This window comes from Atractosteus spatula, chromosome 13 (genome assembly GCF_055471065.1).
Source record: "Atractosteus spatula isolate fAtrSpa1 chromosome 13, fAtrSpa1.hap1, whole genome shotgun sequence".
NCBI classification, from domain to species: domain Eukaryota; kingdom Metazoa; phylum Chordata; class Actinopteri; order Semionotiformes; family Lepisosteidae; genus Atractosteus; species Atractosteus spatula.
The window spans coordinates 17,269,064-17,285,334 of NC_142718.1; the positions used below are offsets into that span (position 1 = coordinate 17,269,064).

Consider the following 16,271-nt stretch of genomic DNA (forward strand, 5'->3'; position numbering starts at 1 on the left):
ATCTCGTCCACTCGAGTAGCCATCATATTTCTAGTGAGACTGATGTTTGCAAAAGCAGACCCTGTCTCTGGACACACTACTTCACTGACTTTTAACAGGCACCGCTTTAGAAAACCGCTCTCACAGAATGGTCTCCCTGATTTAGCTATTTCTTCAGTCGTGATAAAACTCGCCTTCACCACAGTTCCGTGTTACTAGCAAGATGATATCGTTTTTTCTACTACTAGATTCATGGTGACATCTGTGTAAACATAGCTAATCTAATTAGTTTTACACTGAGGGGAGGGGAGGATGTTAATACTCAGTTGTTGTGTGATGCGATTGGAGCTAAGGGCTCATGGGAATTGGAGTTCCTGCTGTCGCGGGACTCATAGAATAGACCGGGAAAAGTCTTGCAAGGGCTGGATTAAAGCAGCTTGCGGGCTGTGAGCTTGACACGTGCTCTAAACACAGACTCTGGGCAATTACCACACCATTCAGGGGTAACGTGGGATTGCATTGATTGGCCAATAACACCCAATTTTTAACACATATTCATCCCTGTCTTCTTGGGTGTTACTGGCCAATCGATGCAACTTAACATCCATACAGCCCTTGAATCCTTGTGCCCAAACATCCATCCTTCTCACTCTGTCATAATAGCTCAAGAACTTAATTGACCCCAGTTACCAAAACCCTGTGTCCAACCTCACTGTTCTCCAAAAACAACTCCATTTATGTACCTCCTTCTGCCACAGTAAAATATCGGTTTAGCCCTAAGCTTCCTCTTGAATCCTGAAAACTGACCTGAACAATGTAGTGCCTTATGCTGCCCCACTCTACCTAGTTTTCTCCAAGTCCAGCATCAGGTTGGGGGTATGTGACTGACTACCCAGCTTGAGTAGTCAGCCAAGTAAAAAAAAAAACACTGTACTATCAGAACAGGAACAAAATAAGTGTAGGAAACCAAAAACAGTGCAAGCTTTCTGCTTTTCTTTTAAAACAGCAGGCCAGAACAAAACTCAATCAACAATAAGTACATCATCCAGGTTATACACTATAAGCCCCACCCCTGATGGACAGGTTTACCTCCATTTTAAGGGGTCGGTCAGCAGACTAATGTTATAATGGACACAATGTGGTGGAACAGACAGACACAAGACAACATTGAGGATCTGCAACATGTAACCCACAACAAAATACGACAGTTCCCATAATACAAAAATTACATAGCAATAGATTCTACAAAAAGAACTATATACAAATGTCCTATGACAGGCCACAAGTCCATGCCCTTCGTCATGGGGGAGCAAGACATCAGAGCCTTCATCTACTGCTCTGTATTGTGTCTCTGGGGTCCATATTCTCTCCTGAGGTCCAATACTGCACTCTTTGTCCCCGTCAAATCCGTTGAAATTCTGAAGCCCCCCTAGCCAGAGCTCAGGTCTTCTCCTTATGGGGGTGGAAGTGTCCCTTTGCTGTCTTGGGTGTGGGTAGAGCTAATCCATTGGGGCTCATTGATCACCTGTTGGTATGTATATGGTCAGGTGTAATCATGTCTTCTTTGTCTGAGGCCCAGTTAGATGTGTCTCACAATCCCGAATATCACCTCTGAACTGTGCAGTGATTAACAAGTGTCTGCACAAGGAAGAGCTTTGATCAATGGGAGGAAACTAAAAGAACAAAGCGAGAAATGCAAAAGCCCTTAGGGAAGCAGTGGTCATTCAATGCAAACTTGAATTGCTTGACACCTTTTGTGTGATACCCAAATTTTGTTTCTCTGTGACATAAGCTTTGTTATAAACATAGCTTTAGCTTAAAGATCTGATTTGACTTAATCAGCTTTATGCACAACAGTTCTTTTTACAAAGTGCACATAATGTACATTAGAACAAGTAAAGGTTTATTCCATGCTGAAAAGAGAAGAAACGTTTCAGCTGTGGAGCCTTTGTCGGTTGTGTGTACTGTACACTGTACTGTAATGTAGTACTGTACATTAGGCTGGAAATTTCTAAAGCTAGCAAGTGATTAAATAAGGAACATGGCCACTTTTGGTTTATTTATTTTACCATTTAAAAAAAAACAATGTATGTTTAATACGTTTTTATTTTAGAGTGATTTCCATAAAACAATGGCTAAATCTGAGTTTTCAGGCTTTGATTTCAACACATGTTTGACTTTATCAGGTGAAAATAACATTGTTGCAAATTGGTAAGCCTTTTGTTAACTTTTGGGAAATCATGCCTAACCTGTATAGACCTCCTTTGCCATATCCTCAGGACTCTACAAAGATTATGTAAACATCTTCTAAGACACAGTCTGGTTAATGTTTGCGAACCCATGCTGCAGGTGTGTTCACGGAGTGCTATGGCAGAGATGAGCTCCGAGCCCAGAAGCTGCTCACCCGCTTGTCGAAGTCTTGGGGCCGGACCACTTGTCTGCGCCTGGCCCTGGAGGCAGACAACAAGATCTTTGTGGCTCAAACAGGTGTCCAGGTAGGAGCTACAGTACCTGCGTTTTTAGCTGCTATAAAGAAAAGAGTAATGCATAGTAATGCAACAATCCTTAAATTTTGAGGTAATCTGTCCCAATCCGTGTGCTAGTTTCTTCATCATGTAGTTGATCATTCAGTTTTAATTCTACAGAGCTCTTTTATGGTGAGCTAAATCACAAAAAGCTTTACCATAAGTCACTTGGAGGAAAACATGCTATATGTATATACTGTAATAATATACATTGTGAGTGATATCACATTACTTTATACAGAACAGGCATAAACTTGGCGCCAACTTGAACTAGATAAACATATTTTTATAAATTACTGGGAATCAGAATATTAGCCCTGTAATCATCCTGATTTTATATCGTAATTATATTGTATGACATTACAACTGCAATTGATTAACTCCTACCACATAAAAAAACTGAAAAGTAAACAATCACCACATTTACTTTGCATGTCACTGTAGACCTGAAATACACTTAAATATAAATTAATATATTTGATTATGTTTTCAGAATTAATTTTAAAATATTAAATTTAAAAAAAATATTTTGTACAGTTTATTAACTGTAATTTACGTATAAAATATATAAATTAAATTACATTTCTCTTCTCTGTGTGGGCATAAAGTTATGTGCCAAGATTGAAATGTCAACCCACTCTGCTGTCACAAATCATAAAGTCAGCACTCAATGTCAGATATGTACTGGAATATACTGTAAGCATGAAGTCTCTCTAAAAACAAAAGATCTGGGCTTGTAATTTGCAGTTGGCAAATAAGTGGGCCAGATCAGCTGTGCTGTGTTAGATGCCTGTTTTAAAGAGCGGTGAAGAGAGAGTTGGTTCTTGGTAGCGTAATGTGAATCTCTTCTCATCCAGGCCTTCCTGACCACCATCTGGTGGGGGGAGCTTACAGTGGACACAAAGCTGTGGAGGGTGTTGCTGTGCATGCTGTTCTTCCCGCTCATCTACACTGGTCTCGTCACATTCAGGTTCCTGTGAATGCCCTCTATTTATATCATATTTACGGTTGTTCTTTAGTGTGTCTTCAGACAAATACTGTTATTTCTATCCATTTAAATAATAGTATTGTAATGCCACTAAGGCTTTTTGAAGTCCTCGACTAGCCACTTAAATATTTAAGCAAAATTAAATTGATTTGTCTGAACTATGAACCCAGAAAAAATATAGTACAGCAGACTTAAAAGTAAATACTGCATTGTCATGTCATATTAAAACAAATGTTGAGTTTCAGAGTGGCAATATAGTGCATCAGGAAAACTATTGTCATAAGCCTAACTTTATTATGTAATATCATTATAGTCATATTGTAATTTTCCTTGGTTTACTCCTTGTGCTTGAGTTTAAGAGTGTTTATTACTTAAGTGTTTATACACCTTATAGTGTTTACTAAGGTGTTTTATACAGTCAGCCTGTGCCAACCACCAACACTAGAAAGACCTGCAACACCAGTCTTATTGGTTTACAACAGTTAACCGAAGGGGAATTTAAACCTAAAAATGGGTACATCACAAAAGGTTTAATCTGGCAAATCAGTGACATGTGGCAAAGTTTTTTCTGATGCACCCTACAGCACATTTTTTCACCAACAGACGTGATGAAGAAATCCAGAAGGAGATACAGAGAAACAAAGAGATTGACGGTCTAGAAACCATGGCTTTTGGACATCCTGAGACAAAGCTGTCGACAAACTTCCGGTAACCATTTTAACTTTCTCAGTGTTTGGTGCATAAATTAGTTCAGGAAGAAACTAGCCAAAAAAAGGTATTACCTTTTGACACTACCGCAAACCAATAGTGCTGATAACCACATGTCCTGAATGCTGTATACTCATAGGGTGGTCTCTGGAGCCTATTTTACATAATAATGATATCATATTTTTCTATAATGGATGTGTATAATTTTATTTCTTTGTTTAATGTGGTCATTTGCTAGGATTGTACATAACATTTACAATGATTTTTAGAAAATGAAAAGCAAATTTAGATCTTTTCTTTTAAATTGAAAAACATTTCTGTCACAATTCGTTACTGCTTTATAACAGGTTGTTCTAATAATGCATAATTTATTCATAAATCATTGTATTGTTGTTTCAGCTTTTTTTCTTCCATACTGCTATAGTAACAACAGTTAGAAGATTACCCTACTGCCAAGTATTGTGTGTAAATTCTGATTGGAGGAATTTTTTAAGGTCTTCCTGCTGAAAATGGATACATCACGGGTGGAACAAATGGATTGTGTCAGCTTTCCCTTGTGACTGTGAACTCTGCTCTTTTCATCACAGCAGGCGCCAGGAACAGGTGATCCTGGTGCCTTTGAGCTTCATCAGACGCTTTAAGAACTTCTTCACCTCCCCAGTGGTCACTTTCTACTGGAATGTTGTGTCCTACTTTGGTTTCCTTTGGCTCTTTGCCTATGTTCTGATGATGGACTTTCAGGTCAGCCCCTCATGGACAGAGATCCTACTGTATGTCTGGCTGGCCTCACTGTTGTTTGAGGAGATCCGACAGGTGAGCTCGATTCAGCACATGCTAAAACAACACATAAACAATGTTCACGTGGGCACTTTCTGGCAAGCTTTTTTTGGAAGATGTTTCAAGTTCTACTTTCACTGGAATTGATACCAGGAAAAAAGATTCTACAAAAAACAACAACAACAGAGTCTTGAAAATTTAACATGAATGCATAAGCTAACAGTGTAGTTCAGGTTATTTATAATACCCCAAGCAACTAACTGATGATAATAAGCCAGTTTAATATGTTCAAAAACAAAACAATAATGAGGCAAAACAATAAAATTGTTAGAATAATATTCCTTGTTTTTTATGTATTCTATGATAATATATACTTTGTAGACACTATTCTGTTATTTTCAATTTGTGTTATCTTATCATCTTAAGATATTATCATTAATATCATCTTATCATTATCTTATCTTATCATCCCAGGGCGTTTTTCAAAAAGTGTAGGGGTGTAACCCCGGCATCCTGGCCAAATTTCCCATTGGCCCTTACCAATCATGGCCTCCTAATAATCCCCCTCTATGAATTGGCTACATTACTCTGCTCTCCTCCCCACTGATAGCTGATATGTGGTGTTCTGGCGCACTATGGCTGCCGTCGCATCATCCAGGTGGATGCTGCACATTGGTGGTGGTGGAGGGGAGTCCCCATTATCTGTAAAGCGCTTTGAGTGGAGTGTCCAGAAAAGAGCAATATAAGTGTAAGCAATTATTATCATTATCTACAGGGGGAAATGAAGAGAGTAGTGCTGCCACTATTGTGACTAACAGTTCTAAATAAAGTTTATCTCCTTTAAAAGCCAGTTCTATCAACTGGTAAAACTGTTGTGTGCCTACACCTTCTCCCAAGAACCAATAATGATACTGTAGTACTTTACATATTATACTTTACATAGATGTTCAATGTGAAAAGAAACATGAGTTGAGATGAGTTGCATGTTCTGGAGGTTGGAAGCATATTGTCTGCATCTCTCCTGTGCCAATAGAATGGTTGTATCAGAGCGATAGTTAATTATTGGCAATTCTAAATTGGGAGGACATAAAATAAAAATGCATATTGATTTTAGCTTTTAAAACATACAATTTCATATTGATATTATTATAGTGCAGAGTCTAACTATAAATAGAAGTTTGTGAAACTGTATGAAATGTTGATGCTGAGCTACTGATCCTTTCCTAATTATGGAATAAAAGTCAAATTCGAATAACCGCTTTATCAAAAATGCACCAAATGTGTCACTGATTAATTCAAATACCTCATACTAGTTATAATTGTAAAGTTTAAACATTGAAGCTGGATAAGCTCTACAAAAAAGGCTAATACAATTTGAGTTCAAATAAAAAATAAGCCCACAAATACATTCTGTGATACACTGGCTATGTATTTGTTAATTTGTCTTGTTTTGTATTTGTTTGGACAGCTGTTTCATGATCCAGATGGTTTTGGAGTACAAAAGAAGGCGCACATGTATTTCAATGACACGTGGAATAAGGTTGACATGCTGTCAATTTTCATTTTTATAGCAGGACTTGCATGCAGGTTTGTCTATATGTTTTTTTTTGCCATGAAATAAAACTGGAAGAATTACACTATGCACGGTGCCTTTTGTAATACATGTTTCAGAACAATGTTCCAGGTGAACCAATGACTGTAAAAATTATAAAAGAGTGGGGCAGAATTGGTTTATCTCTGAAAAGATACAATTTTAGGTTATTCAGATTTTATGGCACTGAGATTAAAACTCTTTCTTTTAAGCAAGTATATTGATAAAGCTTAACATGAAACTGAAGTTTTATATCTTTTTGGTGAATCCATCACCTTATGTTGTTGGTGACATACAGTAATATCAGTCACCATGGCATTACGTGTAACATCTCAATTTGAGAGATGAACGTGCACCTGAACTCAAACAAAGTAATTTAAATTCTGGTACATTTTTTTCAGGTTGACCACGACAGCCTTTTATGATGGAAGAATTATACTCTGCTTTGGTTTTATCATTTTTTGCCTGAGACTAATGGCCATCTTTGCAGTAAGCAAGACCCTGGGCCCGAAGATCATCATAGTCAAGCGAATGGTACGGACAACAAAAACACAGCCAAGCAACCTGCTGACTAGCATTTATTAAGTTTATTTTAATTTTTGTTTAAAGCTTTAGTGTTGTTAATTTCAGATTTTGTATTCATCTCCGTTGTTTTCCACTCCCATTACACTGTCCATATTAAAATGTGCAAAACTAAAATTTCAATCTTAATAACACACCTTTTCTGGTCCTAAATAGTAGTTAAAATACATACATTACTCACTAAAGGTTTGGTATTATTTTATAGTCCAATAATTACACATATTTTTTACCTTCATAATACTGCTACAGCTCCAGCTATGAAAGTGGCTGTTGAGGTGTCTGGGGATCTAGAAGCAATGGCCATCTTCTAATTTCTAATTACCATAAAGAGTAATATACATAAAAGAATAACCTTGGCTCCAGTTTGATGAATGTGAATGTGAATATTTCCAGTTTTTGAGGTTTCAAATTGAGTAAAAACAATATACGGAGGACATGGTGTTTACTCAGCTGTCTTGTTAAAAAGATGGATATAGAAACAGACAAAGGAACTAAAGAGACAGAAGGAGAGAGGAAATTCTAATTAGGTTTTTGAAGTATTTGCTAAGTGGATACTGAGAGAATGTGAAAATGTCACACTTACGATACCTCAGTCTGGAATCAAAGAGAGCAAAGACCTGTGAGGCAGAAGTACAGTACTAACCACCACACCATGTCAATATCCATATTATTCCTTACCAGAATACTGGAGAATGATATATTCCATGGGAGAGACCCAACCATTCTGAAGTATTAGGGTTGTGGTTGTGTCCCATAGCTTGTTCTTGATAGCTATTATGTAGTAGCAGATTGGGACTTTTGCTCACTGTCCTGTGCTGTTGCAAAGAAAACTAATTCAAATGACAACACAAGAGATAGTCTTAAGGGTTTTCAAACAAAGGTTGGCAACAAAACATCAACAGGAAGCATAATTCAGACTACAAAAGGTTACTGAACCACAGTCTCCATCTCAGACTCTGGCAAATGCTTTTGACTCTGTTGTTGAGAGCCCCTGTGCAGCAGGTTTAATATGTCACCGCTATCACCAATTTATAAATACCTGGATCAATTTGATTGTGATTTGGTATATTAAGCAGACAGTTTGTTAAATTAAGTAATTTAGAAATTCTCTGGATCCAAAATGAGAGGAAGCTTCAATGGCCAGAGTTCTCTTAATCGAAGGAATTTCTTCCTTCATATATCAGGAATTCCAGGTGTTCCTAATTTCCAGAAACAGGTAATCTATGATAATATTTGGATTATTATTTGGAAGAGTCTCTAGGTAAAGAGTTGGAGATTCTGCTATTCTGCTATTCTGTAATATTTTGGTAGAGCTACTGTATATACAGTATTTTATTCTAGTACAAGATAAACCACGCCGAATGTATATTTGAATATATGTAGACAGAAAATGATGTTGTAAAGCTATTAAAACTGTGGAGTGGCAATAAGACCTTAAATATAAGAAAATGAATTAACTGAAAACCCAGGGATCTAGGGGAGATTTTGATGCATGCAGAGCAACACCAAACCCTTATTGTCCCAGGCGTATCGGATGCTGGGTCACCTTAAGCCATTTATATCCTTTTGTCCTTCTTATGCTCTTCCCCCAGATGAAAGATATTTTTTTCTTCCTTTTCCTGCTGGGAGTCTGGGTAGTGGCTTATGGAGTGGCCATGCAGTCCATCCTCATTCATAATGAGACTCAGTTGAACTGGATATTCCGGGGTGCTGTTTATGAGCCCTACTTGACCATATTTGGAAATATACCATCCAGGATTGACAGTAAGTTCATGGAACAGAGACCCCTGCTGGCAAGAAGCTACAGAGCTTACCCATCTGCAAGGGGAACTAGGGGAACCTAGGGGAACCAAGCTCTGTTCCCCTAGGGCTACAGTTATTCTGGTTTAATTCCAGCCAAGGTCACAGCCAGCTAATCTACTTATCTAATTAACTGGGAGCATTTAATATTTAACATGCTCAAAAACTTCAGTCTGTAGAGAATCTTGACACCATTTTATAAAAAAGTGGTCCTGAATACAAAGGAATATAAAGGTGGTCATAAGCCATGACTGGGGCTTGCTTAATGGTGAATGGGGATTTCTTTCCTGAACAAAACAGACAGTGTCGAAATAATGTATGTGTGGTACTGTATATCACAATATATCAAGTCATCATAATACTTGACAAAGCATTGGAGGGTCACACAAACTTTCTGAACTGAGACACTGATGCATAAAATTGCATAGCTTATCAACTCAATCACTAATACAATAGCATTTCTTACAATATCTAAGATGCTTAATGTGAAAACAGAATAATGCTATTACTCTGTAACAGTATTACTGATAGAAACAAAAACAATCTAGTAAAGGAGCAGCAAATACTGTATATTTTTCCATAGTTTCTTACCTGTATCAGAGAGAATAATATCAGTGAGAAATCTGAAGGAGTAATATAGAAAATCAAACTCATGCAGCCTACGCCTGTCATTTATAGTAAGTACAGTAACTGCTTCTAGATTACCATGTTCTTTGTGAGCCCTGTTTTGAGCAGTGTGAATAAAAAGTAAAAGTAAAAAAGTAAAGGATAATTGCAAAAAAACTTAAAAAGAACATACAGTATTCAGATTAAATATCCATGCTGGAAAAACAAACAGTAGGTAGTGCAGCCCACCAAGAAGTTTTCCAACCCTGCTATAAAGGTACTGCAGGGACCTTTGTCCTTTGTAGGCCTAAGTGATCATTACTCTGAATGGAAAACTGACTCCGACTCCACAACATATGAGCACTGAAAATTGTTTTCCACTTGCTGTGACAGAGAGTTGTTTTTTCTGTTGTTTTTTGCAGGTGTTAAATTTGACAACAGTACATGCAGTTTAAATGGTGATGACCCTCTAATGCCTAAGTGCCCAGTCCTGAACGCTGACGGCACTCCTGCCTTCCCAGATTGGCTGACTATCGTTCTGCTGTGTGTCTACCTCCTCTTTGCCAACATCCTGCTCCTCAATCTGCTGATAGCCATGTTCAAGTAAGGCCTTTGATCTTGATGCTTCTGATTTTGAGATTCTTATTTTATCAGGAATATATTCCTTTTCATGTGTGTGCAGTTATTCTGTGCAAGAGATTATAAGGGAGGCACATGCTAATTGTGTAATTAAAATTCCCTTAATTATTTTTACAGCCTAAATTCTATAATTATAATACCTATAGCCTAAAAGTTATCAAATGGGATGGTTTAGATGGGTTTCTTTACATTTCATTATAAATTGAAATCCATATCAGGGTTTGGTGCTGTCTATAAAATCAGAATTGGAGGACAAAATATGCAGTAGTGTTTCTTTGAATAAATGCAAAAAGACCTATTTTTCTCTTTTAGTGTTGAAAGAAGAGGTTCTACAAATGGAAAATTTTTAAAGCAATATTTTAATCAAATGTAAAAGTTTGATTTTGTTTTGTACAAGACAATGTACTCAGGCTGCAGCAGCTTGGTCTTATTATGAAGTTTATATTATTTTTCATCTAGTCCAAATTAATAAATCTAATAAAAACATATCTGATCTATTTAACAAATCTGTCAAACGTTAGGAGGCGTTCTCTCCAGAATGAACTTTTCAGTTATAATCATTAAAAAAGAAAATAAGTGTTCACCATTCATTATGGAGTTCTCTCCATCATATTCTGCAATGGATAATTTACAATTCTCACAATGGATAATTTAACTTGGAATAATATCATCCAAGAAGACTTAATCATGAGCATGCTCATATTAATAATAACAGATGCCCAGGCAACTGCGAATATGTAAGCAAATTTCCCTTGCTCACTCCCTGTTACCCTTGAACTTTCATAGCTACACATTTCAAGAGGTCCAGGATCACACAGACAACATTTGGAAGTTCCAGCGCTACCAGCTGATTGAGGAGTATCACAGTCGCCCCTCCGCTCCCCCACCCTTCATCATCTTTAGTCACATCTTCTTCTTCATCAGGCGTATCATCCTTCGAAGACCCTCACAGAGGCACAAAATGTTCCGTGAGTCCTGAGGTCACAGCCTGCAGGGCCTGGTTATTGTTCGAGCACTTGCCCTTGTTTTATTGCACAAACCGGCATGTACTGTTTTATCACAAGTATACAACCTAACTGGTTCTAACCAGTTCCTAACTGGAATTCCTAACTGGAATTCTTGCTGCACTTGAGTTTCTTGTTATTTCCCTGAACTAAATATAAAATAATATTTTATTTGTTATTTAATATTAAGTCTATATAAATAGGTAAAAACAGGTTGTGAGATATGTTAGCTTCCATCCATCTCTTTTCTAACAACGTCTTTCAATTCAAGGTCATGGGAGAACCAGAGCCTGTCCTGGCAAGCAACAGCTGTCCATCACAGGGCAGACACACAGACACACACTCTCACCTAGGACCAGTTGTCCTAGTATGAGTTTGAACTGTGGGAGGAAACTGGAGCACCCTGAGAAAACCCAAACAAAAACATATAAACTCCAGGCAAATAGCTCCAGGGCCCCAGCAATGTGGGGCAACAATTTTAACCACTGCACCACTGTACTGCCCTCGTTTACTTTCAGGCTTTGCAATTTTTCAGTTCTAAAAACCTGTGTTTTTATAAAAGGCTAATTATGTATTCTTAGCTGAGATTGTCTCAACACTACAGGCAGGCTGGGATGGATCTTAATATGTGCTAATAATTAGGAAGATTCTTCTGTGTGTACTAAACTAGTGGATCCATAAATAATTAATACAACTATCATTCAGAGAAGGAACTGTCTATTTAAAATGTGAAACCAAGCTGTCTAATTGAGGTTGTTCAAAACTTTTGTGATATCGATTGATACTGTAAAAATATGTCTTGACTGTGAGAAATGAAGCAAACGCTGGATAACTTTTTTATCAGAATTCATTACATTTTAAGGGGTATTAAAACATACAATAACTAGGGATTGACACCAATCTAATGCTGGGATTACCCCACTCTCTGTGTTATGCTCTATTAGACACTGAATTGTCAGCGATGGAGGAGGCAGAGTTGCTGTCCTGGGAGACTTTCATGAAGGAGAACTATCTGGCCACCCAAAAGCAAGAGAGGAACCAAAGCACTGAGTACAAGATCCATGATACAGCAGAGAAGTATGACACCTGACCTAGCACACACATTGACATAGTAGTCAACTACACCACAACACTAAACTCCTGAGACACTGTTTCAGTTGTAGCCATCCCCCAGAATACTGCTAAATTCACTGATGCTCTTTAGTTCCAATATTGTTTAGTTCCAATATTGTTATACAGTATCTTCTCCAGGTTATGTGGGATATCACAATAGGCTGTATGTCTGAATGAATAACCTTTAAATACAATTTAACGCACGTTATCTGTCTTGTTTGAAAGCTGAGCATTCAGGTCATAGTAAAGATGCATTTTCACTAGGTGGAAGGTCTTAAGTTTTTAATAGAACAAGTTGTGCATGTTGCAGCAGAGCTTCAAAACATGCCCTTCCATGTAGTAATGTGTGTTGCTTAAATAAAACATCTCAAATCTGTGTAAACTGACTCAGTTCACAGTATAATATTCCAACAGATGGATGACTTCCTGTCATTTTATAACCTTTCCTATATTTGAAGATTAACTTGTAAGAATGTGAAGAACGGGAAGAGAAATTATATGAATGTTGCTTAAACATTTGTAGAAAAATGCAGTAGTGTACTGGCTGTATCATTTGGAATCATTCAGCTTGCTCTTTAAAAGAGATACACATGCTTGATATACTGTAGCCAAAGCAAGTGACATGAAAAGAAAAAAATGTTGCCTGGTCAACTCCAAGGAAGCAGTTTAGTTACAACGTGCTCTATGATTTGCTAGTTTTGCCCAGCTCATGTTATCTATTGAAACTTCATATTTAATATCACTCAGTTTTCCAGAAGTGTTTATGGTTCATGTACAGTACCTTACTGGAACAGAAAACACAAGCCTGGATGCCCTTTGAGCTGATGTGCCAGTAAAATTAATTTACCTGTAAACTGACATATTTACAGTACACTTTTGATTATTTATAGCTATACTAAACTAGTAGAGTAAACTAGTGAACTAGGGATAAACAGGAGAACGCACACAGCAGGCCTGATGCATTATTTTTGGTGATTTCCCACAGGGTCGGTGTGGTGGTAGATCTGCTGGAAGGGGAACATAACAGGGAGTCAGCATCCTTGGTGAAGAGACTGGCTAAACTGGAAGAACAGGTTTTTATTTTGTCACTTCCATTTTGTTAATTAGGGCATTGTTTCCATTTTTATCATAATAGAAAATGTATATAGGGAAGGGAAGGAATCTTAGTAAAACTTTAATTTAGTTGTCATTCATTAATTGGCTATACTTTGCGGTTGAAGAAAATTGTCTTCCATGAACCTGAAAGTGACAGATAAGACCAATATGGGACCCCCTCTGGCAGACTGAGCAGGAGATATTTGGTCTTGTACTGTACAATTCCAGTCCCAGTGAGCTCTAATCGATGCTCTTGCTTTGCAGAAGCCACCTTTTTTAACATCCTGCCCAAGAGAAATGAGTAGTATAGATCTTGAAAAGTGCTGCTCAGTCAAAGTTACAGTTGCCACAATGCAGTTCAGTTTGGTGACTCTCCAGTAATCATATCTCACATTAGTGCTCTTAGACATCTCTAACCTGCTCTCACTGCCATTAGATGGTCACTGAAGGAGACCAAGATGTTTGGAGATCTCATGCTACTATATGACTAAAATTTCACAATTTGGATAGTATTATGCATGTGTTACTCATATGCTAGTGCACTGAATAAGCTGAATTTCAGCAATGAAGTACTAATCAAGGACATGGTCACCCATGTAGTAAGGTGTTACTATAATCTTTAAAGTGCGTCTTTAAAAATATAACTAAGGTTATTTCCATTGATCCTTTCCAGCAGGTCTCCTTGCCTTCAAAGATGTGCTTGGTGTTTTCTACTACTATTTTATTACTGCTTTGTATGTAAAATTAAAGCTTAAGGCTTTAGTTTCCATTGTCAACAATCCAGCAGTATTCATGTGCGCTGACGTTCACACAAAATATGCAAGAGAGAAAACTACTTACTGTACATTAAAGAAATCGGGTGACCAGTACCTCCTGTCACTTTATAAAGCTCCTCCTGTCAATGTTGAGGGAAATTAAGATGCATAAAAAGCTTTAGCGTCAGTTGTGGTATTTAAATAAATTAGAATACAGAATTAATTCAAACTAATCACCACTAATCACCACATAAATTACATAAATTAAGTCATTCAAGGTGGGCATTTATTTCATCATTATGGATAAGACCACATACTGTACAGTATCTAACCACATAGCCTGGTATTATTGTGAACATAGATTTATTTTCTCTATTTTCCAACAGAAAAAAAAAACATTCTGTTGTCCTTTTTATGTAATTAAACCTGAATTGCTATTATTCCAATTAAACAACATTCTCATTATAATGCTGTCTTGTAAACAGAAATAATATTTTTTTAAAATCACTGCCATTACATTCTAAATTATAAAACCTACTGTAAGTATGTCAACTTGTAAACACTTTTATAACTAACATCACAAAGATAATTGGTAATTTATCTGGGAGAATAAAAAGGACACTTAGATTAAATAGTCAATATTGTGTTGCTAAAAAGAAATAACTATTTATTTAATACAATTACAAATCAGTTTAAATCACAAGAGATGTTATAAATCTTACAGTTTTATTATGTAGTGCTTGTGTTTTTTGTTGTACAGGTATCACAGTCAACCAAAGCTTTACAATGGATAATGAATGCTTTAAAATCAAATAGTCTGGAGACCAAAGAAGATGCCACATTTCTTTGTAAGTATTGCTTGTTCTAGTTGAAGCCATTTTTTAATTATTTCCTTAAAAACTTTGAAGGAAGTTAGTATGGGGTTTAGGGGATACTCTATAACTGGGGTTCTTAACCTGTGGGTCGCGCAATAAGCAACAGAAACAGGACTGACCAAAGTTACCGCCCACACTAGGGCTGTAAATGGGATACGTACAGTACGCAGGTTCAGGGTGGTTACACATCAATGGACAATAAAAGAGGTAAACAATTAACTATTATATACATCTGCACGGTTAAGACTATTTACATTAACAGGGTGACTTAGTAGTCACTGCGAGCCCACAGACCATCCCCTGGATACAACTCCCAGCCTGCTTTGCGGTGCGCCCGTCAAGGGTGCTACATTTATTTGTATTGGGTTTGCCATGATTGCATGTATGTAGTATTTGTAGCACTTTTTTGCACAAGTTAGTCGTGATTAGGTGTACAGTAGGTGGCACTGGAAGAGTGAGAGCTAAGGATAATGTGAAGAAATCGAAAAAAAACAAGAAAATGAGAAAATACTACGAAAAGTACCTGAAGTACAGATTTACAGACAAGTGATGGCGAGGATGCATGACTGCTATGTGTGGTTTGTGGCGAAGTGTTGACTAAGGAAAGCCTCAAGCCCTCCAAACTGCTACGCCACTTGGTATAAACCTGTTGAGTTTTTTAATGAAAGCTACAGGAGCTAAGAGGCCAACAATCTACCCTCCAAAGAGCCAACACTTTGAACTAGAAGGCACTTCAGCCTGAAGTTCAGGCATATTTTTGAAGAGGAAGAAATTAATGAGGATTTTTTTTTCTGTCGTTCTCTTCCTGAGCGTGCCACTGGTGATCGACTTTTCGTTTTGCTGGACATACATATGTACATGAGCATGAAATTGACTGGAACAAGTGTGTGGGAATCTGCTCAGACGGTGCCCGAGCTATGACTGGCAAACACAGTGGGCTAGTCAGGAAAGTACAGGCCGTTGCTCCGTTCGCTTTGTAGAAGAAATTGTATGATTCATAGACAAGCCCTCGCGGCTAAGGAAATGCCCCCCAAACTCATCAAGTAATGGATGAAACTGTTCGCACTGTAAATTCCATCAAGGCCAGTGCAACAAGCTCATGACTTTTAAATATTATTCCAAAAATGAAGCATAGGATGACTGGAGAGGCAACCTTTTGCTACTACGCACCCAAACTGTGGAACAGTATTCCTAAAAATATTAGGGAGGCTGGCTCTGGATATTTTTAAAAAGC

At 37.4% G+C, this 16,271-nt stretch overlaps 1 protein-coding gene across 1 annotated transcript in view; it reads left to right on the plus strand.

Moving 5' to 3' along the window:
- The window catches only part of trpm2 (transient receptor potential cation channel, subfamily M, member 2), a 69,070-nt gene that overhangs the window by 34,063 nt on the left and 18,736 nt on the right, over positions 1–16,271 (plus strand). The window contains 12 exon segments of the mRNA XM_088931110.1: positions 2,329–2,474; positions 3,362–3,474; positions 4,096–4,200; positions 4,788–5,013; positions 6,446–6,641; positions 6,960–7,102; positions 8,743–8,914; positions 9,979–10,159; positions 10,982–11,163; positions 12,144–12,276; positions 13,298–13,385; positions 14,923–15,010. Of these exon segments, the coding sequence (XP_088787236.1) occupies positions 2,329–2,474; positions 3,362–3,474; positions 4,096–4,200; positions 4,788–5,013; positions 6,446–6,641; positions 6,960–7,102; positions 8,743–8,914; positions 9,979–10,159; positions 10,982–11,163; positions 12,144–12,276; positions 13,298–13,385; positions 14,923–15,010 (1,773 nt within the window).